This window comes from Micropterus dolomieu, linkage group LG02, assembly GCF_021292245.1.
Source record: "Micropterus dolomieu isolate WLL.071019.BEF.003 ecotype Adirondacks linkage group LG02, ASM2129224v1, whole genome shotgun sequence".
NCBI lineage: Eukaryota > Metazoa > Chordata > Actinopteri > Centrarchiformes > Centrarchidae > Micropterus > Micropterus dolomieu.
This window is the reverse complement of record NC_060151.1, coordinates 10,350,023-10,372,325: the sequence shown is the minus strand read 5'-3', so window position 1 is coordinate 10,372,325 and position 22,303 is coordinate 10,350,023. Positions and strand designations below refer to the sequence as shown.

The following is a 22,303-nucleotide window of genomic DNA, read 5'->3' as shown; positions in this document are numbered from 1 at the left end:
AGGTCTATAGTTGGCTAAAACATCCGGATCAAGTTTGGGCTTTTTCAGAAGAGGTTTAATTACAGCTACTTTAAAGTACTGTGGTACATAGCCTGTTGATAGAGATAGATTGATCATATCTAGTATAGAAGTGCTGACTAAGGGTAAAACATCTTTAAGCAGCCTAGTCAGGTTGGGGTCTAAGAGGCAGGTTGATGGTTTAGATGAAGAAATTATTGAAGTTAGTTGGTAAAGATTGAGGAAAGCAGTCTAAACATATATCTGGTTCTACAGCTGTTTCTAAAGTTCCTGAGTTTAGAGATAAGTTGGTGCCAGTTGAGGGCAGGTTTCTAATAGTTAGAATTTTATCATTAAAGAAGCTCAAGAAGTCGTAACTACTGAGAGCTATGGGAATACTTGGCTCAATAGAGCTGTGACTCTCTGTCAGCCTGGCTACAGTGCTGAAAAGAAACCTGGGGTTGTTCCTATTTTCCTCTATTAATGACAAGTAGTACGCTGCTCTGGCATTACGGAGGACCTTCCTATAAGTTTTAAGACTATCTTGCCAAATTAAACGAGAATTTTCCAGTTTGGTGGAATGCCAATTCCTCTCAAGATATTTGCTTTAATTTGCGAGTTTCAGTATTATACCATGGAGCTAACCGTCTTTGTTTTATTATTTTCTTTTTTAGAGGGGCTACAGAGTCGAGTGTCATTCGCAGCGAGCCTGCAGCACCATCAACAAGATGATCGATTTGGGAGGGACTGAAATTAGCATAGGAGTCCTCCGTTACTTTGTGACCTTGATAATGAATTTAGAGCTGATGGAATCGCATCCTTAAATTTAGCTATAGCACTATCATACAGACATCCTGTATAGAAATTTTTGCCCAACGGCATGTAGTTCAGCAATACAAACTCAAAAGTTATCAAACAGTGGTCGGACAAAGAGGGATTCTGTGGGAACACTATTAAATGTTCAATTTCAATACCATACACCACAACAAGGTCGAGGGTCGAGGTCGGTTCATGAACACTCTGAGAGAAGCCAATGGAATCTAACAGAGAGATAAACGCGGTACTAAAGCTGTCATTCTCAACATCCACATGAATATTAAAATCCCCTACAATAATAACTTTGCCCGTTTTAAGGACTAAAGTTGACAAAAACTCTGCAAGATAAGAATTCAGAGTACAGGCCAGGTGCTCGGTACACTATAACGAAAAGAATTGGTTGCAGTGATTTCCAACTTGGGTGCGAAAGACCAAGAACAAGGCTTTCAAATGAGCTATAGTTTAGTTTAGGTTTAGAGTTGATTAGTAGGCTAGAGTCGAAGATAGCTGCAACTCCACCTCCTCGGCCTGTGCCTCGAGGAATGTGAGTATTAATATGACTGGGAGGGGTGGATTCATTTAGGCTAACATATTCTCCATCACCCAGCCAGGTTTCAGTAAGACAAAATAAATTAATATCATAATCTGATATTAGTTCATTTACTAGTACACCTTTAGAGGAGAGAGATCTGATGTTTAAGAGTCCACATTTAATTTTCCTATTAGTTTGCACTATTGCTCTTGTGATTTTAATTTTTATGAGGTTTTTATGTACAGCTCCTCTTCTGTTTACCTTTGATTTAAATAATTTTGATGGTCGGGGGGCAGACACCGTCACTATAGGAAGAATGAGATAAAGGCACAGCCAGAAAAGACCTGTCTGACAACCAGAGGCTGCTATAAAATTAGAGGAAATATGTTGATCTTTATTCCCGATAATAGACAAAATCAACAAGAAATGAAAATCCCTTCCAATCTATGTATCGTGTTGCTTTATCTTCATGCTCTACATTTTCCCTGTGAAGCTTCCTCTTTCTGTTTTCCCCAAACTCTTGCACTCTCTCTCACTCTTCTCTTGTCCTGTGTTATGTAATGGTGTTTCTGTGTTTCTTCATGCTCCACTTTCGTGAGGAGTGTAAGGACTCTGAACAGTGCAGCTGAGCACTGGGAGACAGGGCTAGGTTTATTGGTTATGGGGACCAGCTGTAGCCAATGTTTTTATTTCTTCACTGAGGACAAGGCAGGAATGTGAGTGTGTATGAAGTGGCTTTGTTTCCGGGACAATAGCTGAACCCTGGAGTACTTGTTTCACAGCTATCATCAGCAACTCCAAAACTCGAATGTCTTTTGTAGCCATTACAGTATCCTTGAGTGGATATTCTTTAGTGTGGTTAGCACTGCCAACATCCCCATAGTCACAAAAGAAAATGCCCACAGGGGTCTAATGGTTAAATGGTTGCTTGGTGCTTTGTATTTTAGTTGCAATGAATGGAAAATTTAAAAGGACGGCAGAGATTGCTAAGTTAGTACTGCAGGTGTAAGTACCGATGGTGCAACTGGTACAATGCCCCGGGGCAGAGCTGATTACAAGGATCCACAAGGGACAGCATGTGTTGATTTGTTACTGTAGGCTGGCTAAAGCTGTTTCGATTGTTTGATAGTCGGAGACATCAGGTTTGAGTCGAGGGCAGGCTGTAAGGTTTGTGCTTGGCACTTCGGCTGCGGTCCGTGGTGGCCGTCAAGACCACAAATGTGGCCGTTTTAGTTTTCATTTTTTAAAAAAAGCATTTTTAAAATAGTAAAATTAAATGACTTTTCAACCATTAACACACCTTTTTTTTGCTGTAAATATGTTAGAAATAGTGTCCCCAGTCTGAAAACACTCTACTTGCCAATGGTTTTCAAATGGCTTAACACACCGCAGCCTGAGTATGTCCCAGACATGCTTTTTAAAGATTATGTTCCTTGTACACCCCTTCTGTCCTCTAGTGATGGCCTTTGGGATTTTAGCAGGCCACGATACAAACAGCATTTACTATCTCTGTTTGCAAGAGCAGTCTGCCAGAGAGGCTGAGGGCAACAGAATCTGTTGCTGATCTGTTAAATGGTGGTCTCTTTAATCAGTTTAGTTAGCCATATACAACAGGTTTAAGTACTTCATTTTGGCGTTTAGACAAGCACATGCTGTATGTGTAAGGACACAGTATGGTCACAGACAGGGCGTGTCCACAGTTGCAACTGTATGCAAATATTACTGAACAAAATTTCCAGCTTTTCAGCTTTGGCATGTTAACAAGTAATGTCGGGTTAGAAATCCAACAGGGCAGGCAGGCATGCTGGAGAGTTTATACGAAAGACAACAGAGGAGGGGAAAGGAGAGAAAGGAAAGCAAGGGGTAGAAGTGTAAAATAGGGATGAAGGTGATGGATTGAAAAAGAGATGAGGGGAGAGAGGGAGGAGTGGACAGATAAGGTGAGTTGTATTTTGACCATCATGGCTGTCATGTATAAATGAGGAATCTCAGCTCCCCTGTCATTTTCCATCGACTCTGTGTTATTTCACTGCAGCGCATGGGGAGTATTATATTGTTTTTACTCAAGCTCAAGGGTAAGACATCAAAATCTCTTTTCCTCTATCATTCTTTTCTTGCTCCCTCATCCTTCTTTATTTCTTTCTTTTTTCTTTCTTTCCTCTTATTTCTTCCTGTCTTACTTTCTTTCTTTCTTATTAATTTCTTTCTTTCTTCTTATTTCTTCCTGCCTGTCTTTGTTTCTTTCTTTGTTTGTTTCTTTGTTTGTTTCTTTATTTATTTCTGTCTGTCTGTCTTTCTTTCTTTCTTATTTCTTTCTTCCTGTCTGTCTTTCTTTCTATCTTTCATTTCGTACTTTCCTCCCCTCCACCCTCCTCGCAGTGACAGGGTTCCCTCAGCCAGCGTCAGTGTTGCGTCACACTGACATTTATAACGTTGATACAGCATCAGTATAATTAGAACACACATATCGAATGTTTCACTGCTGCCAAATGTGAGCGTGCGTATGCACGATTGTTTGTGCATGGTACTTTTTGACCCTGAGAGCAATCTTTATTCAAAGGTTTTGAGGATCTCTGACTTTTTCAAAATGTTGGTTAAACATTAAATCTGTTGCAATGTTTGCATTCACAAAGGCCATCACAATTCTTTTAGAATTGAAAAAATATTTTGAGACCCACAAGTGTTATTTTGTCACACTTATTTTTGGAGCAATTTCTGCAATTATCGCAATACAGAAGTGCATGAATCACTTGTGTACAAAAACAATAACTGAAGACTGCCCTTGATGCAGCATTGGTGTCATTGTGTCTTTTTGGAAAGACTTGGCAATCAGAGTATTAGAAAATGGGCATGTCTCCAGTGATGATGGGAGGCATCCAAGTTACTTAGAAAGATCCAGGTAACATATTGAATTTAATACTTGCTGTTGGCTCTGCAGACAGTACCATAGCTCCTACATCACAGTAACTCTTGCATACTGGTGATGGTGTCATTGTGTGTTGTAACTGCAGGCCTGAATCCTGATTGATTGATTGACCACACTATAAAAGTTCTCCATTGCAAATTAAAGTCCTGCAATGAAAATGCTATTTAACTAACAATTTCCTAACTGATTAATAAGGAGTTATAGATTTAATTGATTGTTTGGTTTGTAAATAATAAGAAAACAGTTTCACAATGCTTGTTTTGTCCAACAAACAGCCCAAACCTCAAATGATTAAAAGGAAAAGCTGTACTCAGACTTGACAACCTGGAACCATGACTTGTTTTTACATGAAAATGCAATATTTCCTTTGGAAATGTGGGGGAGTAGAAGTAAAAAGTATCATGAAAAGAAAACACTGAAGAAAAATTCAAGCACCTCAAATCTATACGTAAGTACAAATAGATTTTCCTAAGGCATGAAGAAAGAGCACATTTCCATGTTTGTGAGAGGGAAAACAAAAAGAGTATGAGAGTATCTGTTAACCTGATATTTGTTATGTTGTTTTGCAAAAGCATCTTTTCCCTGAAAACATCTTGCACTCCTCCAGCTTTATTTGAACTAACTCCTGCCTTTTGTAAAACGGAAAAACTTGTATTTTGAGATGTGCAAACGTTAAGCACAGCCCTGTGTTTTTGTTATTGTGGATGTTACTGTATTGAATACAGAATGTGCATTTGTATGAGTGTGTGTGTGGACGGGGTGGTGGGGGGGTTAAAGGGAGCAGAGGAGAAGACAAAATGATATAGTGGTGAAATAGACTGTAGACCCTGGACCCCCACAGTCTCATCAATCATATGATGAAAGCACCAATTAGCTGCCTGGAACACCAGTAACATATCGTACGGTATAATTTTTCCACATTTCAAGAAGCTACTTTTGCCAGTCTACTGTGTCACTGAATTATCATTCAACGGAACATTAAGCTCTGTTCAGAATACTCTCACAGATCGGGTATTTGAAGTATGTTGTTTGATTTGTTACTGGGGGAGGAGCGCTCTGAGATAACTGTTGTGATTTGGCGCTATATAAATAAAATTCACTTGAATTGAATTGAGATGTCTTTTAGTAATTTCATTAGTCACAGATAAGATGAATCTAGCTCAGCATAAATGTTGCAAAAAGGAAAAAAACAAATATTTTGAATCTGTCATGTAAACAAAATTAACATGCAGGCTGAAGATAACCATTACACGGTGTGGGGCACTGTTACTGTAACACATTCTGCAATTTCTATACATTTAGTTTTGTATTCTGGACCAATAATGTCTGATTTCAGCAGTATGGTGCTGTGTTTTGGTTCTGACTGAATTTGGTATTACGCTAATGCACACTTCTGGCTGTCTTCTGTTTCTTCTGGTCACTGATGATCCATTTGCTATTACAAACTGAACAAATAAGAACCTCTGAGACAAAGTAAGAATATTTAAAATGAATTACTTTAACATAGCCAGATGTTATTGTTAAACTGTCTGTTTCTATGATGACTAAGTTACCTTTGAAACTTTAAACATACAATCAGGATAATCCCTCTGGAACACATGGCAAAGTAAGTAAACATAAGTTCTTTGTGTTTAAGTAAATATCAGGTTAAATACATAACATGATTAACAGAGAGAGGAGAAAACTGCTGGCAAGATTGGTCTCAAAGTATATTGACACTGCACTCACACGTTATTGTGTGTATAGGTGAATGTGTGTGTGTGTGTGAGGGGGGGATGCACAAGTGCTTGGTAGTGTTGGTGAGGAAAAGAGAGGATGGGTATTTGAGGACCAGCCCATGCAGGCAAATTTATTTATGGAGAAAAAATGTTTCCATTATTAAAGTGTTCAAAAACCTACTTTTGGAAAAGAAATGGGGCTGAGTGGGAGAGAAAGCAGCGACACAGAAGAGAGGATCAAGAGAGAAAAGGAACAAGCTAGAGACAAAGAGAGACCAACGGGGATCGAGACAAGCACATACGAATATGAAAAGCAAACAGAACATGAGCAAGGATGATGGTAGGGGATGAAAGTAGAGAGCAAAGTAGAGAAGTGAATTCTTCCTTGCTGTGCCATCCTGTTCCCCCTTTCTGAGTTTTCCCTCATCCACACTCTTGTTTCATCTCTGTTCCTGCACAATGCAGAAGATGTACGACGGGTCGGCGATACGAGCTAGCAGGTAATTATTTTTTGGATTATAAAGAAAAGGAGTGGGGAGAGATGGAAGAATAGGGAGGGATGGTGAAGGCTGGGGGGAGGAGAAGGGGGGAAAGATGAATGGCAAAGGGGATGGATCTATTTCTCTTATTTAATCTGCGTGTTAAATTTAAGCTTTCCTGTACAGATGCGATGGTGTTTAGAGATAAGAGCTGGGAGAGGTGATTACTGTGACGGCAAAGAGCCACGATGGGCAGAGGATGAGGGGGGCAAAGAGGGAGCAGGAGAAAAACACAGTCTTACAGGCTAAAAAAACATCCATCCATCGTCAACCGCTTATCCTGCGTACAAGGTCGTGGGGGCTGGAGCCAATCCCAACTGACATCGGGCAAAAGGCAGGGTAGCCTACACCCTGGACAGGTCGCCAGTCCATCGCAGGGCCACACATAGACAAACAACCACTCATGCTCACACCTAAGGACAATTTAGGGTCACCAATCAACCTAGTCCGCATGTCTTTGGACGGTGGGAGGAAGCCCGGAAAGAACCCACGCCTACACGGTGAGAACATGCAAACTCCACACAGAAAGGCCGGGGAAACCGGGGTTTGAAACCATGACCTTCTTGCTGCGAGGCGACAGACCCACCGCAAAATCATGTACAAGTTAAATTTATTTGTCCTCAGAGATTCCTCATTAGCAACTGTGCACTGCAGATTAGCTGATGATAACAGTGATAAAACGATTATTAAGGGATGATATAAACAGTGAGAGAGTAACACATGCCATTCAGTAATGATCAGTTATGAAGGCCTGGTCACACCACCATTTTAAGAGGTGAAATTTTGCGTAAAAATCAATTAATTTTAAATTTTAAAACGAATTAATTTTTTAATTAGTGCTAGGCAACGATTCAATTTTTTTTATCACATCGTTAATTTTAATTTAAACACTTTAAACAAATAAGGTGCTTTTTTATCAGCAGTATTCCCTTTACACAGTAGCAATAAAATATTTCTTCACTCGGTTAAAAACTTGAAATGACGTTACAAGTCGCGGTGGATATTTTACAAGCAGGTAACGTTAAAGCAACATTGAACACAGGGTGCAGATGTTGGTTTCGGCTGTTTGAGTTGTTTGATAGGCAGCGTCATTAACAAGCAAGCGGTTCACCTGCTGCGTGATAACGGATCGCGGGTGGAAAAATATGGGGAAAAGATGACACCGTAGTCTGCCGAAGCCTCCCTCCACTGCTTGTTTGGGTGGGTGATTTGCAGGCTGATCAACATCCCACCGCTGCTGTGTCCCAGGGTTTGACTGTATGTGTATTCAGAGCCAGTGAGCAAGGGACTTTCAAACCAATAATAATAAATTAAAACCTGCGTTAACCTGCGATAAAATAATTGTCGGCGTTAATTAATTAATGCGTTAAGGCATTAACGTGCCCAGCCCTAATTTTAATGGATCAGTGGATTTGCATGGTGGATGGTGGTGAAGTAAAAATTTGTGCGGCTGAGCTTTGTTGGTGCTAAATTTTCAGGGACTGCAGAGCTCGTGAGTTCAAAATGGACTAAGCTAACATAGCTTATTATGTTAATCAATAACATTGTATTAAATGAAATGATGGACAATCCTGAGAACAAAATACCTGGGGGGGAGTAAACTGCGCAGCATGGAGACAATAGAAAGATACTTGGAGAGCTATTGTGACTGACTAGCGCTAGCATCTTCACAGCTGGCTAGCATGTTGGTGGTTAGCTCACCAGCTATAGTAGTTCACTAACTTTTTAGTTTAGTTATTTCTTCCAATACAGTAGAAAGATACCAGCATATGAGACATTGTAGGGAAAACAAAGTCCAGGACTTAGCCTATTTCCATCGTGGTTCCCTGATGTGCTATACGGCATTCATTTAAAATTTATTATACATCTAAAATAAACTTTTAGTCAATAAATTAATTGCTAACCTTTTTATATTTATATTTCATTATTTACATTTTTATCTGAGTAGGCCTCAGTCATTACCCATATGTTGTACAGTATATTAGTGATATTGTATGTATTTACACGCCAGAAATTATTTACAAATCATTTGTAAATGATTACAAACGTATAGTTAGAGCTAATCTAACATTCAGTACTTTATTTTATATTTTACTTGCTTCAAGTAAAAGCAATTCTACCTGAATAAAACGTATTAGCATTCTTCTCTCCTCTGACAGAAAAATATTAAAAGATGAGAAGGAAATAGAAGGTGGAAGGGCAGATTGCAAAGAAATGAGGATATGCATAATAGCTGAGAATGGTGAGATGGCGAGAAATAAAAATGAGATAAACAGACATAGATAGATAGATAGATAGATAGAGTCAGTGAGATAGAGGAGCAGGACAAAGAGAGATGACCAGCTACAGTACACACAGATAGTCATAATGCTTGCTACTGTGCGCGCTCCAGCAAACAGCTACATGTAAGCAGTTGATTTTCTGTCAGGGCGACTTGGAGCCAGCGTCAATCTACAGTGGGACAAGACCATTACCAGGATCACTGGAGTGAAAATGGAGCCCCATGTTGGACGGCCTGTTTCCAAACTCCATGTACACAATATACACACAAACACACAGTTATAGAGGCTCACAGACACACAGTGTAACACACGCAGTCTCCAGTTTGCTAATGGAGTTAGCAAAACGTTGTTAGACTGAATATAGAGGGGAATATTTACACACTTTAACAATGAAGTCTCCCACATACCTTCCACAGTGCATCCAAATTACAAGGTCACAAGTGATGCATTCATGTTAACATCCCACAGCCCTGCTCCAAAATAACCCCCTGATTATGAATTAATCACCCTTATTTTATCTATAATTTGTCTTCCATTCAAGTATAAAGAGAAATATGGTGTTTTATCTGACTTACGGTATGTTAAATGTAGTCATTTGGTTGTGTGAAAATCTGCTATAAGTCACAGAAGAACTAGGACGATGAAGAGGAGGCATGACTTTTTTGATGTTTTTTGGATGCTTTGGCATGCGACTAAATTAAAGTCAAAACAGGGAGAAGAAGAGATAACTGCAAGATGGGCTGTTGCAAGTTTCACTCTCAATGTCAGTAGAAAGATGTTAGAAAGGTTGTGTTTTTGGTGGAGAGCACTTTTACTTTGCGCAGTGAAAATGGCACTTTCACTCAGCTGGAAGTTGATGCATGAATTTCTCTATTTCTCTTTAAATACAGCAACCTGTAGTTTGAATTTAATGCAGACATTTATATTCAAAGCGATAAAACCTTCTATTTCCTCAATTCAACACACTTTTGGCATTTAAAATATCACAATAAACTGGAGATTATAGTTCATCTTCTACTTCATCTTCTCTAACAAGTTTATATCATTACTATAATTGGGGCAGCTAAGTAGGACTTACTTAGGCTTTTGAATATGCAATGTGCTTAATTGAGAGCAATTCACTTAAAGTGCATACATTCTGTACAAGTAGTAATAGTTTGTAAGACATTGAGGGTGCATCTTGTGTTGTACTTTTATATCTTTTATATCAGTGCCTTTATGTCTTATGTAAAGCACTTTTATCCTTTAATAATGTACATAATGTACACTTAGGGATCTGACCATCTGTCATGTGCACTTTCTGGCCCAATATCCAGCAAATGCAATGTTTTATACACAAGACCCCAGATGAGAATAAGGGAAAGAAGAAAATGGAGTGAAAACAGGAGGAGAAATAATAAGATACAGTTTTAGAAGTGGGGAGAGTAAGGGAAGGAGAAGGAGGAGGAAATGGAATAGGGTGAGGCAAAGACAGACTGGAGAAAGTATGTGTTGTGGAGCCACTGCAGCAACAGTTGAGCTGAGGAACTACTGGGCTCTGCAGCAATCTGTCTCTCTGAGCTCTGCTGCACTGAGGTGTGGTGTGGAGTTACAATCAAAACACAAGTGATACAGCTGCCTCTACGGGACACGCATGTAAAAAGACACACATCTGTCTATATACACAGGAATTCAAAGTATTGGGCTACTTTAAATGAGTGTAGTAGCACCAATACCTCTTTGTTAAAATACTTAATTACAAGTCTTGCGTTCTTAATTTTACTTTAGTAGAAGTACAGAAATATTAGCAGCAAAATGTATTTAAAGTATTTTTTTAAATCCTTATGACACAGAATGACTCCTGTTAGAGGATTATACTATGCAAGTGGATTATTATTACTGGTGATGTTGTAACTGGTCAACAAATCTAATTTGAACTATACAGTTGGGTAATTTAATCTCTCTCTCTCTCTCTCTCTCTTTCTCTCTCTCTCTCTCTTTCTCTCTCTCTCTCTATATATATATATGTGTGTGTGTGTGTGTGTGTGTATATAGTTATTATTATATAATATTATATATATTATTATTATTATATTTTTTTCTCTGGCCTCAACTGCAGACTTCACTCAGATATTGATTAGTTATATTTGAACAAGATCTGTAGGTCAAGATAAGAACTGCAAATCATCGTATTTCTTTCACAGCAGTGCACATGTCTGAACACCATGAATAGCAAAGTAGTGGTAGGACCAAAAATGCATTGCTTGGATTAAACAAACAAGCTCCGAGCTTCAGAGAGGATAAAACACACTGACCTGACATCCCAAAGTGCAGCTTCTCCGAGTTGTTTATATCAACTGTGCTAGTTAAAACCTTTTACACTCATTATTTTAGAGTCCCAGCACGTAAAAATGCGTGAAAGAAAACTGCAGGCTTGTGCATGAAATCCAGCAGTCAGCTAAAAGCAAAGTGTGTGTGTTTTAGTGCTGAAAATATGTGTTTTAATCACTTTTAGACTCCAACTGCCAAAGAGCATCCTCAGAGTATGTTTTTTAAGAGAGAGACACTGACAAAGTGAAGGAACGAAAAGCATGAAGTGAAGGCAGGAATGAAATGTTTATCACTTCGCAGGGAAAAAAGGCCCAGGTTGAAAATATTCACAAAAAACACCCCTTCCCTAAAAGTGTACGCAGGAGCTAATGAAAGGCATAACCTCCTTGCTGATGTGAGTTAACTGTGCACTTTGGGAGGGTTAGTCTATTTTTCTGTACTGCTGCGGCATCAAAGAGTTTGTTTTGGTTCCAGATTAAGCATGGAGGAGGAAGAGGAGGAAGAGGATGTTAGCTTAACAAGCCTCACTGCTTTTCTTAAAAAACATCAAGAAAAACACACCAGCTCTTGTTAATGCAAGGTGATAACAGCTCTAACAATATCAGCACTGAAGCTTGAAGACACTCCTCACATCACTTCTTTTCTTTGTGACGCACAAATTGAAAAATTTTTGGTATTATGTCATTTGCTTTATTTCTTATTTGATATTTTAATGTTTTTTTCCCGCTCACGGTACTTACATGAAAATGTTCTAATTGAAAAAGCAATTAAACTTCTCAACATAATTTTTTTCCCCACCCCGCAGTCCTCGACACACAAACACAAAACTTAATTTGGACTACACACCTCGCTATAAAATATTAGATTCATCTGGCCGCTGCCAGTGTGAGCGTTTCAGGAACACAGAGCCGTGTGCACATGTTTATCTCAGGCCTCTAAACGCCTGTCACGGGCAATGATGAAAAGCACCACTGCCGCTGAACAATGAAGGATATAGAAGGCACTGTTGATGAAACACAATACAGTAAAGGAACAGAACGGCAGATGGAAACGGTTGTTTAGATCCCCAGTGGGTCATTCAATTGCCTGTGCCCTTGAACACATCGCTCTTCAGTGGAATAACTTATGATAAGTGCTACAATGCTGTTACAGGAAGTGAGAGGAATGTGTGTGTGTGGGGGGAGGACACCTGGTGTCCAGCCATAATTACTGTGATATTCTAAACATGATCCTTAACGAGGTCACTGATGTAGAAAAGCAAAACTGTTATTAGTAATCCTTCTTTGTGAGCACTTGTCATTTCATAACACATGAGCAGTTCTGCAGTGACTTCTTACAGGATTAGTAATACTTTTCTCCATCAACATGCAACGTTACGCTTTAAGTAAGGAATTATTTTGTCTGCATGAATGACAGGCATGATTGCAGAATGCCCTCTTTGTTAAGTGGTAGCTGGATATAACCAATAGGGTGTGTAATATATTAAATAGTATTTATTGTTTAATTGTGTGTTGAAGAGTGTACAGATTTTCATTGTCTTTACCTGTGCTTGTTTGATGGTTACCCTGCTTACACTGGCATTTATTCATGCCTGCTATTTAGATTATTTATGCTGTTGGCTAGCAAGTATTGTTTTATTTTCTTTAAATTGCTTGATGCATCAGTACTGGTGGTTTTTGTAATGCTGTCCAAACATATTTTTTTATAGTTGTATTGTATAAAGGTTGATGCCAAATATTTACTGGCTAACACCTTCATTGCATTAGCACTGGTGATTACAGCCACAGTGAGCGTGGTGGTTTTATGACAGGGTGTCGCTGCTCTGTCGGCACCTTGTCAACATGTTAGCTCTGCTGATGTCTACAGATTTGGTCGTCTCAATGATGCAAAATGTCAGCTTTAAACTTTTGTGGTAATATTAACCTGTTCACTGCACTGCACAAGCACTTGAAAGGCCCTTGTGTTTGTCCTCTCCCTTTGTCCTCCCTCTTTCAGTGAATCTGCAGTCCGTAACATCCCAAGTTGAGCGGTCGTTAATTGAAAAAACTTGATTTGGCATATTAATTCCCACACCTGAATCACGTACCAAAGGATATCATTTAATTTTTAATTCTGCTTTGCAGCAGTTTCTACACAACTGACGCAGAGGCAGACAGACTGAGAGCAAAACAAAAACACAAACAGCCGCTTGGGAGGTGAGAAGCAGTGCAACAAAGGAGGCGCTGTGCACTTATAATGAGAGGTGTGTCTGTGTGTGTGTGTGTGTATGTTTGTGTGTGTTTGTGTATGCACATGTGTGCTTTGTGTGTTTTGTGCTATACATCATTGCACCGCTGCCTGTGATTGCCTGACCCAAGGTTTTAGCGCATTACCACCTTAACTGCTTTGTGGTTGGATTTATTCGTTGAGTGCACACACACACATACACACACAGACCCACTGCACTTTCTGGCTCACAGCTGGGCGATAGTGTCTCCCTGTCAAATGTATGCATGTTGAGAATGAATTTGAAATGTGATGCCCATGAATAGATGTTATAAACAATCTTACCAGGGCTCATCTATTCTGCACAGAAACACAAAGTGGTCTCGCAGTATTTTTGTCTGTCACAGCCAAACCCAGACACTATCCAAAATCATTACTTCTCACTGACCTTGTGTGCCAAGTGCGGCCTCTGAAATGTCCACCAATTTAACTTTCCTTGATAGACAATTATTATTTAATAAATTAGGGAAACATGACCTGAGGAGCACATACTGAATTACTGTTAAATGGATAAAATCAACAACTACTTTATATGCCTCCTCTTTAGACGGTATCTGTCCATTTATCAGACTAGAAGCTTGAACCACCAGGCATGAAAACACATTTCTCAGTTTTCGGGATCAGAATATCACCACCAGCATAATCCCACAAAATATTTCCCACCATTTCTCAGATAGACCTGTTCTTTCCAGACCCACATTATGTGGATTACCAAACTACTATGACAATTTATTATCTATATGTGCTGACCAGGATGACATTTTCAGCTAGCAAGAAAACTTTTCCAACCACCTTGAAATAGGCTTTTCTAATAGGGATTTAGCAGTTTCAATACAACAATAATGTCTTTTATAAAGATTACGAAATCCCCCTTGTCATAAAGAAATGATGAAATCAAAAGGCTGTATCAACCTGGACATCGCAGTAGTTTGAACAACACCAGCCCAGTTCCATCCTAAAATAAAGAAACTGAAGTAACAGCATAATGACATTTTCAAATTGCAGTGCAAAGGTGTTAAAACAAACCCTGAAAAGAGAAAATGTCTTTTTATGCCAGTTTTGAAAGACAATCATTATCTAGCTCCAGAGGATTGTCCTTTCACAGGCTCCTTCATGGGCTCTCGTCTCATCACTGCAGTGGTTAGCTTTGGTGTCATTCAGTCTGCCTTCACACGCACCAGCTTTAGCAGATAACAAGGTAAATAACTGTGATACAAGAGGGTTGTAAAATGTCCACAGCATCACCATTCCTTTTTGTTCTGCTTTATGGTTGTCACTGATCCCGTTTTCTGTCCTTGACAAGAGTTCAAAAAAAGTCGTCATGCCAAAACCCAGTGGTTCAAGAAATACTGAGATCCTTTAATTAAGTAAAGGTAGTAAAAGTAAAACTACTCCTTTACAAGTAAATGTCATGCATTCATAAGTATAAAACTTTCATCAGCAAAAAGTTCTAAACATATTACAATCACTCATTATACAGCAGAATGACCCCAGTAGGAGTGGTATATTTTATTAACAGCTCATGCATTACTGTGCAAACAGCATGTTAATGCTTTAGCTGGTCATGGTGGAGCTAATTTGAACTAGTCTACATACTGTTGGCACGTCATAAAAAATGTATTTAAAATCTTGATCTTCAAAGTAACTAATCGGCCAGGGAAGTATCAAGTAGCATCAAACGGAGATACACAAGGAAAATACAAGTAACTGAAAGCTGTATTCAAGTACAGTACTTGAGTAAGTGTATTCTGTTTCTTCTCACCGCTGTCGACATGACAAAACCGGCCTGCCACTTGCACAGGTCGGTTTCGGTTTCTGGTTCGGTCTAGACAAAACATCACCATCATGCTAGAAAGAAACCAGTGCAGAATATTAATACAAGACAAGACAAAGTCACCCACTTTGTTGACCATCCACCCCAGCTGCTGTGGAGCTATTCAGAATTTGTTTTTAGAGACGTTTTTATTGCTCAAAGGAAGAAAAAATAAAAATTTTATAAATGTGTGTTTATCCAAGTAATTGCACAATACTAACCACTGTCAGTTGTATTCATGTGCCTTGTCTGAACATCTCTGCTCTGTACACTTTTGCCTGACAAAGTATATCACACTTTCAGCCAATCGGAGAACTGGGATACGTCAACTCTGATTATCAAACACGGGGAAAAAAGTATTAACAAAATTCATTGCTTTGTTTGCACATTACATTTATTCTTTTAGCTGACGCTTTTATCCAAAGCGACTTACAATTACTACGCACGCCTCTGGAGCAACTAGGAGTTAAGTGTCTTGCTCAGGGACACAATGGTGGATGAGTCACAGTGGGGGATTGAACCTGGGTTGCTCATACCAAAGGCATAGTCTTATCCATTGCGCCATCACCACCTGGTTTTTGACTGCTTTATAACAACTATAATGAGACAACTATAATGCATATCCATAAAAACTCTTCCCTAAGTTCCACAACAGTAAAGCATTGCTGGACTGCTTATAGGAGCATAAAGCAAAATCTAAACATTTCTTTTTTGTGAATCATACTTTGTTACGTATATGCATTTGCAGCATATGTCTCTTTGTTATGTTGTATAAAACATTGTTTTCTTGATTCCCGTTACAATAGCCAGTTCATATTCCTAGGATTAACATGAATTTGCAATAAGCTGTTTACTTCATTTTCTGACTCGTAGTAACCATTTCAATAGCCTATTTATTTCAATTAGGGGGAAAAACTATTTTCATTTAGTAAGGTCAAAGGGAAGTAGAGTTTCAATGTCTTGGTCCAAGACACTTGAGCTTGCCAGCATCTGTCCTGCTGATCAGAGGCATACACACGTCAACTCTGAGACACTTCAAGACAGATGCTGAACATTTCTTTTGATAGTGTGACCTGCATGTGGTGAAGACAACCAACCAGAAACATCTCCAAAACAATCCCTTGATTAGTATAATAATGAGGCTTATGTCTGCTGCTATCCCCATCTTCCTCCTCCTCCTCCTCCTCCTCCTCCTTCTCCTCCCCTTCTTCTCCAATCAACCCCAAGAGGGTAAAGGGGAGATCTGCCAATGACAGGATTTTAAAGGAGCCCCCATGGCCGGTCACACCCAGCACACACACTGTCTCTCTTACTTTCTCTTCCTCTCCCTTTCACACACACAAACACACACCCCTGTTCTCTGCAATAGAATTAGTCGTTGGCCACACTCCAGTCACATCCGCTCAATATTCCACCCTTCCAAAAACCACCCTCTCTCTTCTGATTGTTCACTGGAGGCCACAGTCATAGTTGTGTCACAGCAATCAATCACCCATCAATGTGAAACGGCTATACCAATACAGAGACAACACAACACAACTGCACGGCAATTTCTCCCAAATTCCTCCCTGACCATCAACTGACATCTGTCCCTTGGAACCTCCATCCGGTCCTCTGTCTCTTTCTTTTTCTCTTTCTCCTTCTCCATCACCATGGCCGTTGCACCCTCATGATTTCAACCAGACGTCACAACATTTATCATCTCACCGTGATAGGTAATTTCAGATTTGTCTCTATCCATTCTGACTGAAAGTGTTGAGCAGTAACACATTACTGTAATGTGTTTCAGTAATGACTAGTGTAAGGGATTACAATTTGAAATGTGTAATTACATTAGAGTTACCAATCTCAGTAATGTTCCATTACTTGGAAAAACATAGGCTGATGGTTTGCTAAACCATAATATCTCTTGGGCTAAGCAACAAGAGTAATGTATCTGATTTCTTTTGCTGATGAGAAACTAGGAAATAATGTAATTACTTTTTCCATAAGTAATATGCAATGAATATTTGATTACAGTTTTTAAGTAGCCTAACTTACCCGTCACTGACTGATGCAGAAATAATGGAGCTGGTTCTGGAGTACTCATTTCTAAATCTTCAGTGGCACTCACCAAACACAGTATTCTCCCAGATTATGTAGAAATTATGTTTATAGTTGGATGGATTTTGAAATACTGCTGTTAGTTTATGAAGCACTGAATGGTTTAGGTCCAAAATAAATTTCTGATCTTCTGCTACGTTATGAACCATCCAGACCTCTCAGGTCATCTGGGACAGGTCTGCTTTCTGTCCCCAGAGTCAGAACTAAACCTGGAGAAACAGCGTTTAGTTTTTTTGCTCCATTATATGTCTGGAACAAACTCCCAGAAAACTGCAGGGCTTCTGCATCTCTCATCTCTTTTAAATCAAGGCTGAAGACTTTTCTTTTTGCTGCTGCCTTTTAATAAATCAAATTGGAGGCTTTTGATTAATATCTTACACTTCACTCTAACTTTTACTGTCTTATTTTATCTTGTTTTTATTTTCTATTTAACACTTTTTGACTGTATTTAAGTGTCTTTTTAATTTGCCCTAAGTTGCTTTTATGTTTAATGTAAAGCACGTTGAATTACCTTGTTGCTGAAATGTGCTTTAAGAATAAACTTGCCTTGCCTCAATATTACGATACCCAGAGCCTTGGCCACCATGGTTAAGATGCAAATCAGAGGGGTAGTGGATTCGAAACATTTGTAGGTGAATGACTCTATAGCTTTTTTTCTTGAAAAAACATAAAAATAAAATATTTAATACATCCATCCACCAAGCCATCAATTCAAGCAAATCTTATGAAACTGAATGCATCAATGTCATGAGAATTGTTGGTGACATCATTATCGTCTTCATCATCATGTATTCAACTGCCAAGCATTAGCCTATCACATCAAGTATCTACTCTTTAACTCCCTTCTGTGCCCAATGTCATCCATCCATCCATCCACTCCGTCTATCCACGCAGCCATCAGTTCATCTATCCATCCATCCATCTATTCATCTAACCATCCATACGCCCATCTGTCCATCCGTCCATCCATCTATATATCCATCCACCCACCCATCCATCCATCTATCCATCCATCTATATATCCATCCATCCATCCATCCATCTATCCATCCATCTATATATCAATCCATCCATTCATCCATCCATCCATCCATCCATCTATCCATCCATCTATATATCCATCCACCCACCCTTCCATCCATCTATCCATCCATCTATATATCCATCCACCCACCCTTCCATCCATCTATCCACCCATCTATATATCCATCCATCCATCCACCTTTCTCAGTTCATACCTGGAGTTAGTCATGTCAGTCTGTCCTCCTTGACTCTTCTCCAGCCCGAGCTTGGTAAAAATCCCGACCAACACCATGATGGCCACCACTCCACAGATAATATACACGATCATGTGGGTCCGATCCCGATCTGGTTCCTCTTGGACCTCTGTGACGGGCGCCGCTGGCCGCCCAGTGTTTGCCCAAACTGGTGTGTCATAGTTGGAACAGGAAGTCTGGTCCAAACTGTGGATTTTGAACTGGCAGCAGAAGCGGTAGAAGCAGGAACCACAGCAGAACAGGTAGATGCCTGCGTTACAGTTGAAAGGCGGGTCCCACTGGCCCATGACATCATAGTAACCCCAGCAACGGTTACCAGCACTTGGAACTGTTTTTTCCTCTGCGTCTGGTGTGGGAGTTGCCAGCGCAGCCTCTGGCAACATAGAGGGCTCTGTTGTCTGGTTGTTGGTAGAGACCTGGGCGAAAGCCTGACCTGATGACCAAGAGTTCAGTCCACCCAGAGAGGTCAACCCCAGGAGAATGGCCAGCGAGAAGCTCACCAAGAGTGGATGCATCGAGGTGGCCATCTTGGACTCCAATGTTTTGTGATGGCTCACTGCTGATGTGTAATTATTAATGGGCCAAATGAAAGCTCCTAGGTTTAAAAAAACAACAAAGAAAAAGAAAGTTAAATATCCTTCTTTCCCAGGGTAAATGATAGTAACTGAATGAATCTCTGAGCTTTAGTATAAGAAATCACTGAGAAAATATTTAGCGTTCACATTTTTTTTTTTCAACCCTGCATTCAATATAAAGCATTCAATTAGCGAAGAGGAAGTTATTACTGCACAAAGTCACAGAAAGCTTTTGTCAAAGGGCAGAGGAACAAGTGAGTGACAAAAATCAATCTCCCATCTCAACACACTCTTAATAGCAGTGAATGAGTCCCTTGTGAGCTGGCACTCACATGCACGGACCCTTGAAATTAACTGCATGTGTGTGTGTGTTTATCCAAGCTAACCATATATTCCAAAATTCAGGAAATGTCACCTTTCACAAAGCCATATGTCATCAACAGAGGTGGTTGTAGACGAATCTGAATCCAGTGGCCTGGAGGGAATCCAGTTTAGGAGGGTGTGTTACGTACGAATGAACTTGCCTCTGGCATTTCCAGCAATACGCTGCCCCACTGAGTGGATGAATAATCCTTGAAAAGTGAGAACTCTGGGTTTCCGACGCGGCTTGCAGAAAAAGAAGGCAGATTCCTCTAAAACTCGCAGATAGTCACGGGCTCCAACATGAAAGGCTTTTCAGACGAACTCATATTCCTGAGAGGAAAACAACTCTAATGCTCAACACTGGAGTCAAATCAGATCTGATGTCCAGGAAAAGTGCAGTGTTTTCCACTGGAGCTGTCTGTGTACTTCTCCCTCTCAGAACTTAACTTGCATCTATCATCCTCCTACACTCAGTATCACTGTTCAAAAGAAGCTTTTTTATTTTTGTGGTGGGCATCTTTTCGCTGCCACCTTGGTCCACCTTGGGGAACGTTACTCCCTCCTTCCGATGTAGAGATCCAGTCTTCCAGTCCCTGATGTCTTTATGAGTGATATTGAATATTAGGCTTTTATTTTGTAAAGATTGTGTAGGAGTATAGCCCCTTTCTTTTTCCAGTCAAAGACCCAACAGGTAACAACAGCTGTTCTAATATTCTTTAAAACAAATGCTTTAAAAGCGTCCTGCGCAACTAAAGCGTGGTTTCTCTCACGCACACTCTCACACACACATCCACCAACAGCTCAAATCCCCCTGGTGACAGTGCTCTGTCAGTGTCAGTGTCTGTAGCTTTTAAGTGGCACACTAAGGAGTCCGATGGCTTTTTGTTCTCTGTGTGCGTGCGGGGGCTCCTGTTGCTGTTTCTGCGAGAAACCCCTACTCTCTGTGGATCCCAGGGACACCAGCTGGGTACTCTGTCTATCAGCCTGCTCCGTCCTGCTCTACAAGTGCAAAGACTAAGGGGAGAGGGGAGTGGAGGAGAAAGCGGAAGGGCTGATGATGTGATACTGAATCCCTGATCTTAATGTCTTAGCGGTGCTGCATCCAAGACTCAAGAGATGCTGGAATTACTCAACCAGAGTGGAGTGTCCCACATGACGGATCATGGTTTGTTCTTTGAGGTTTTGTTTCTCCTTCCTTGGTTTGCTTGTGGCTCAGTTTTTGATTAAGTCTCTTTGTTTACACTCTGATTGTAATCTCCCTCTATCCTCTCTTTGATATTTATGCCTCTTCCTCTCTCCCACAACTTACCTCAGCCTTTCCTCTCAGCCCGAGCTGGGCTGTAAGGCTATTTTGTTGTTGCTGAGGAAATATCAGCATGGGGTCAGAGAGCCCTCTGCACTTTCAGCGGCGCACTTGTATGAGCCTCGCTGGAATTATATTCCCCCAGCCCATTCGGACGACAGAGACAAGTGGAGATGCGACAGCCACACAGCCGTGTGGCAACGAGGGCAGATCAAAAATATCCTGTTTTTAAAAGAAGCTCCTTTGGAAATATAGGACTGTCTGCAGCAGAAGCTCTTTGCTGTTGTTGTTCAACAACTCAGTTGCCAGTTTTCAAAATTGTGCATTTGCGTCAATATATTTTTTTTGTCTTTTTTCCCAAGCAAAAATTGACAAAAAAAATCTCAAAGCATTTACATGCGACAGTTTTTTAGGCAAATGCTGCACATTATCTCCCAATTTTTCATGCAATGGATTTTGCTGTCAAATCAGTCCTTGTCCGGCTGCAGCTTCTTTGAAAACAGGCATAATTTGATATATATGTATAGGAATTTTATATATATATCATATGTATGTGTTTTCACTGGTGCTCTGCTTGTGGGATGCTCCAAACAGAAGTGGGAAGAGAAAGGAGAAGCAATAAAAGGCTTTTTTTATTCCATCCTCCCTCTTTGTTGTTGCTCCTTCATCAGTGTGTATTCCTTTATTTCCTCGCTGCCTCAGTGCGTCTGTATCCCGTCCGCTGGTGATGCTCGCGCTGCTGCTGTTGATCTCTGGCAGGACTGGATAACAATGTCTCACAAACACACACACACACGCTCTCTTACTCCTCCCTCTCCAGCTCACTCCTCCCTCTCTCGCTCACTCCTCCCCTCCCTCTCGGTCTCTCTCTCTCTCTCTCTCTCTCACACACACACACACACACCCATTTATATCGTTTGTGGGCAAATGAGCGCGGCTCTTGCTGATTCTCTCTTTCACTCTCCTCCTCTCTCTCTCATTATTTGTCACTTACACTCTCCTTTCCCAGTTTTGCTCCATGTTTTTGTTTTCTTTTTGGTTTCAGACTATGAAAACTCAATGCATGTCTTTTTTCCCTTTGTGGTTTCTCCATTCCTGTCCTTTTTTTGTCCATTCATCTCTGTTTACCGCCTGTCTGTCTAACCTTTTCAGTTTGCTTTGGCTGCCTCCCCTGCCCCCTTCCTTCTTTTTTTTTCCATTTTCACATTATCATTGAGCTTTCATCCCCTCTCCTTTCATCTATTCTCTGGTTCTATTTCTCCTTTCTTCCCGTGTTACTTTCCTTTCCCAAAATGCCTGTCAGTACTACAAATTAGAATAGTGGTGCTGTAATGTGCAGGCATGAGTGCGTGTACATGTGTGATGCATGTTGTGTGTGTTTGTGCCAGTGCGTAATTACTGCGCTAACACCTCGGCACATCCTCGTCCTTGTGTGAGCACGTCTGGAACACGTGTGTTGCTGCAGTCTATCAGGGCTGATTTAG

The 22,303-nt window shown here is 40.3% G+C and overlaps 1 protein-coding gene across 1 annotated transcript in view; it reads right to left on the bottom strand.

Moving 5' to 3' along the window:
* LOC123986131 (protein shisa-8) overlaps positions 1 to 19,105 on the bottom strand; it is a 93,468-nt gene extending 74,363 nt beyond the window's left edge. Inside the window, exon 1 of the mRNA XM_046074227.1 lies at positions 18,540 to 19,105. Within this exon, the coding sequence (XP_045930183.1) occupies positions 18,540 to 19,105 (566 nt within the window). The remainder of the gene's footprint in view (positions 1 to 18,539) is intronic.
* Between the last annotated feature and the right edge of the window lie 3,198 nt (positions 19,106 to 22,303).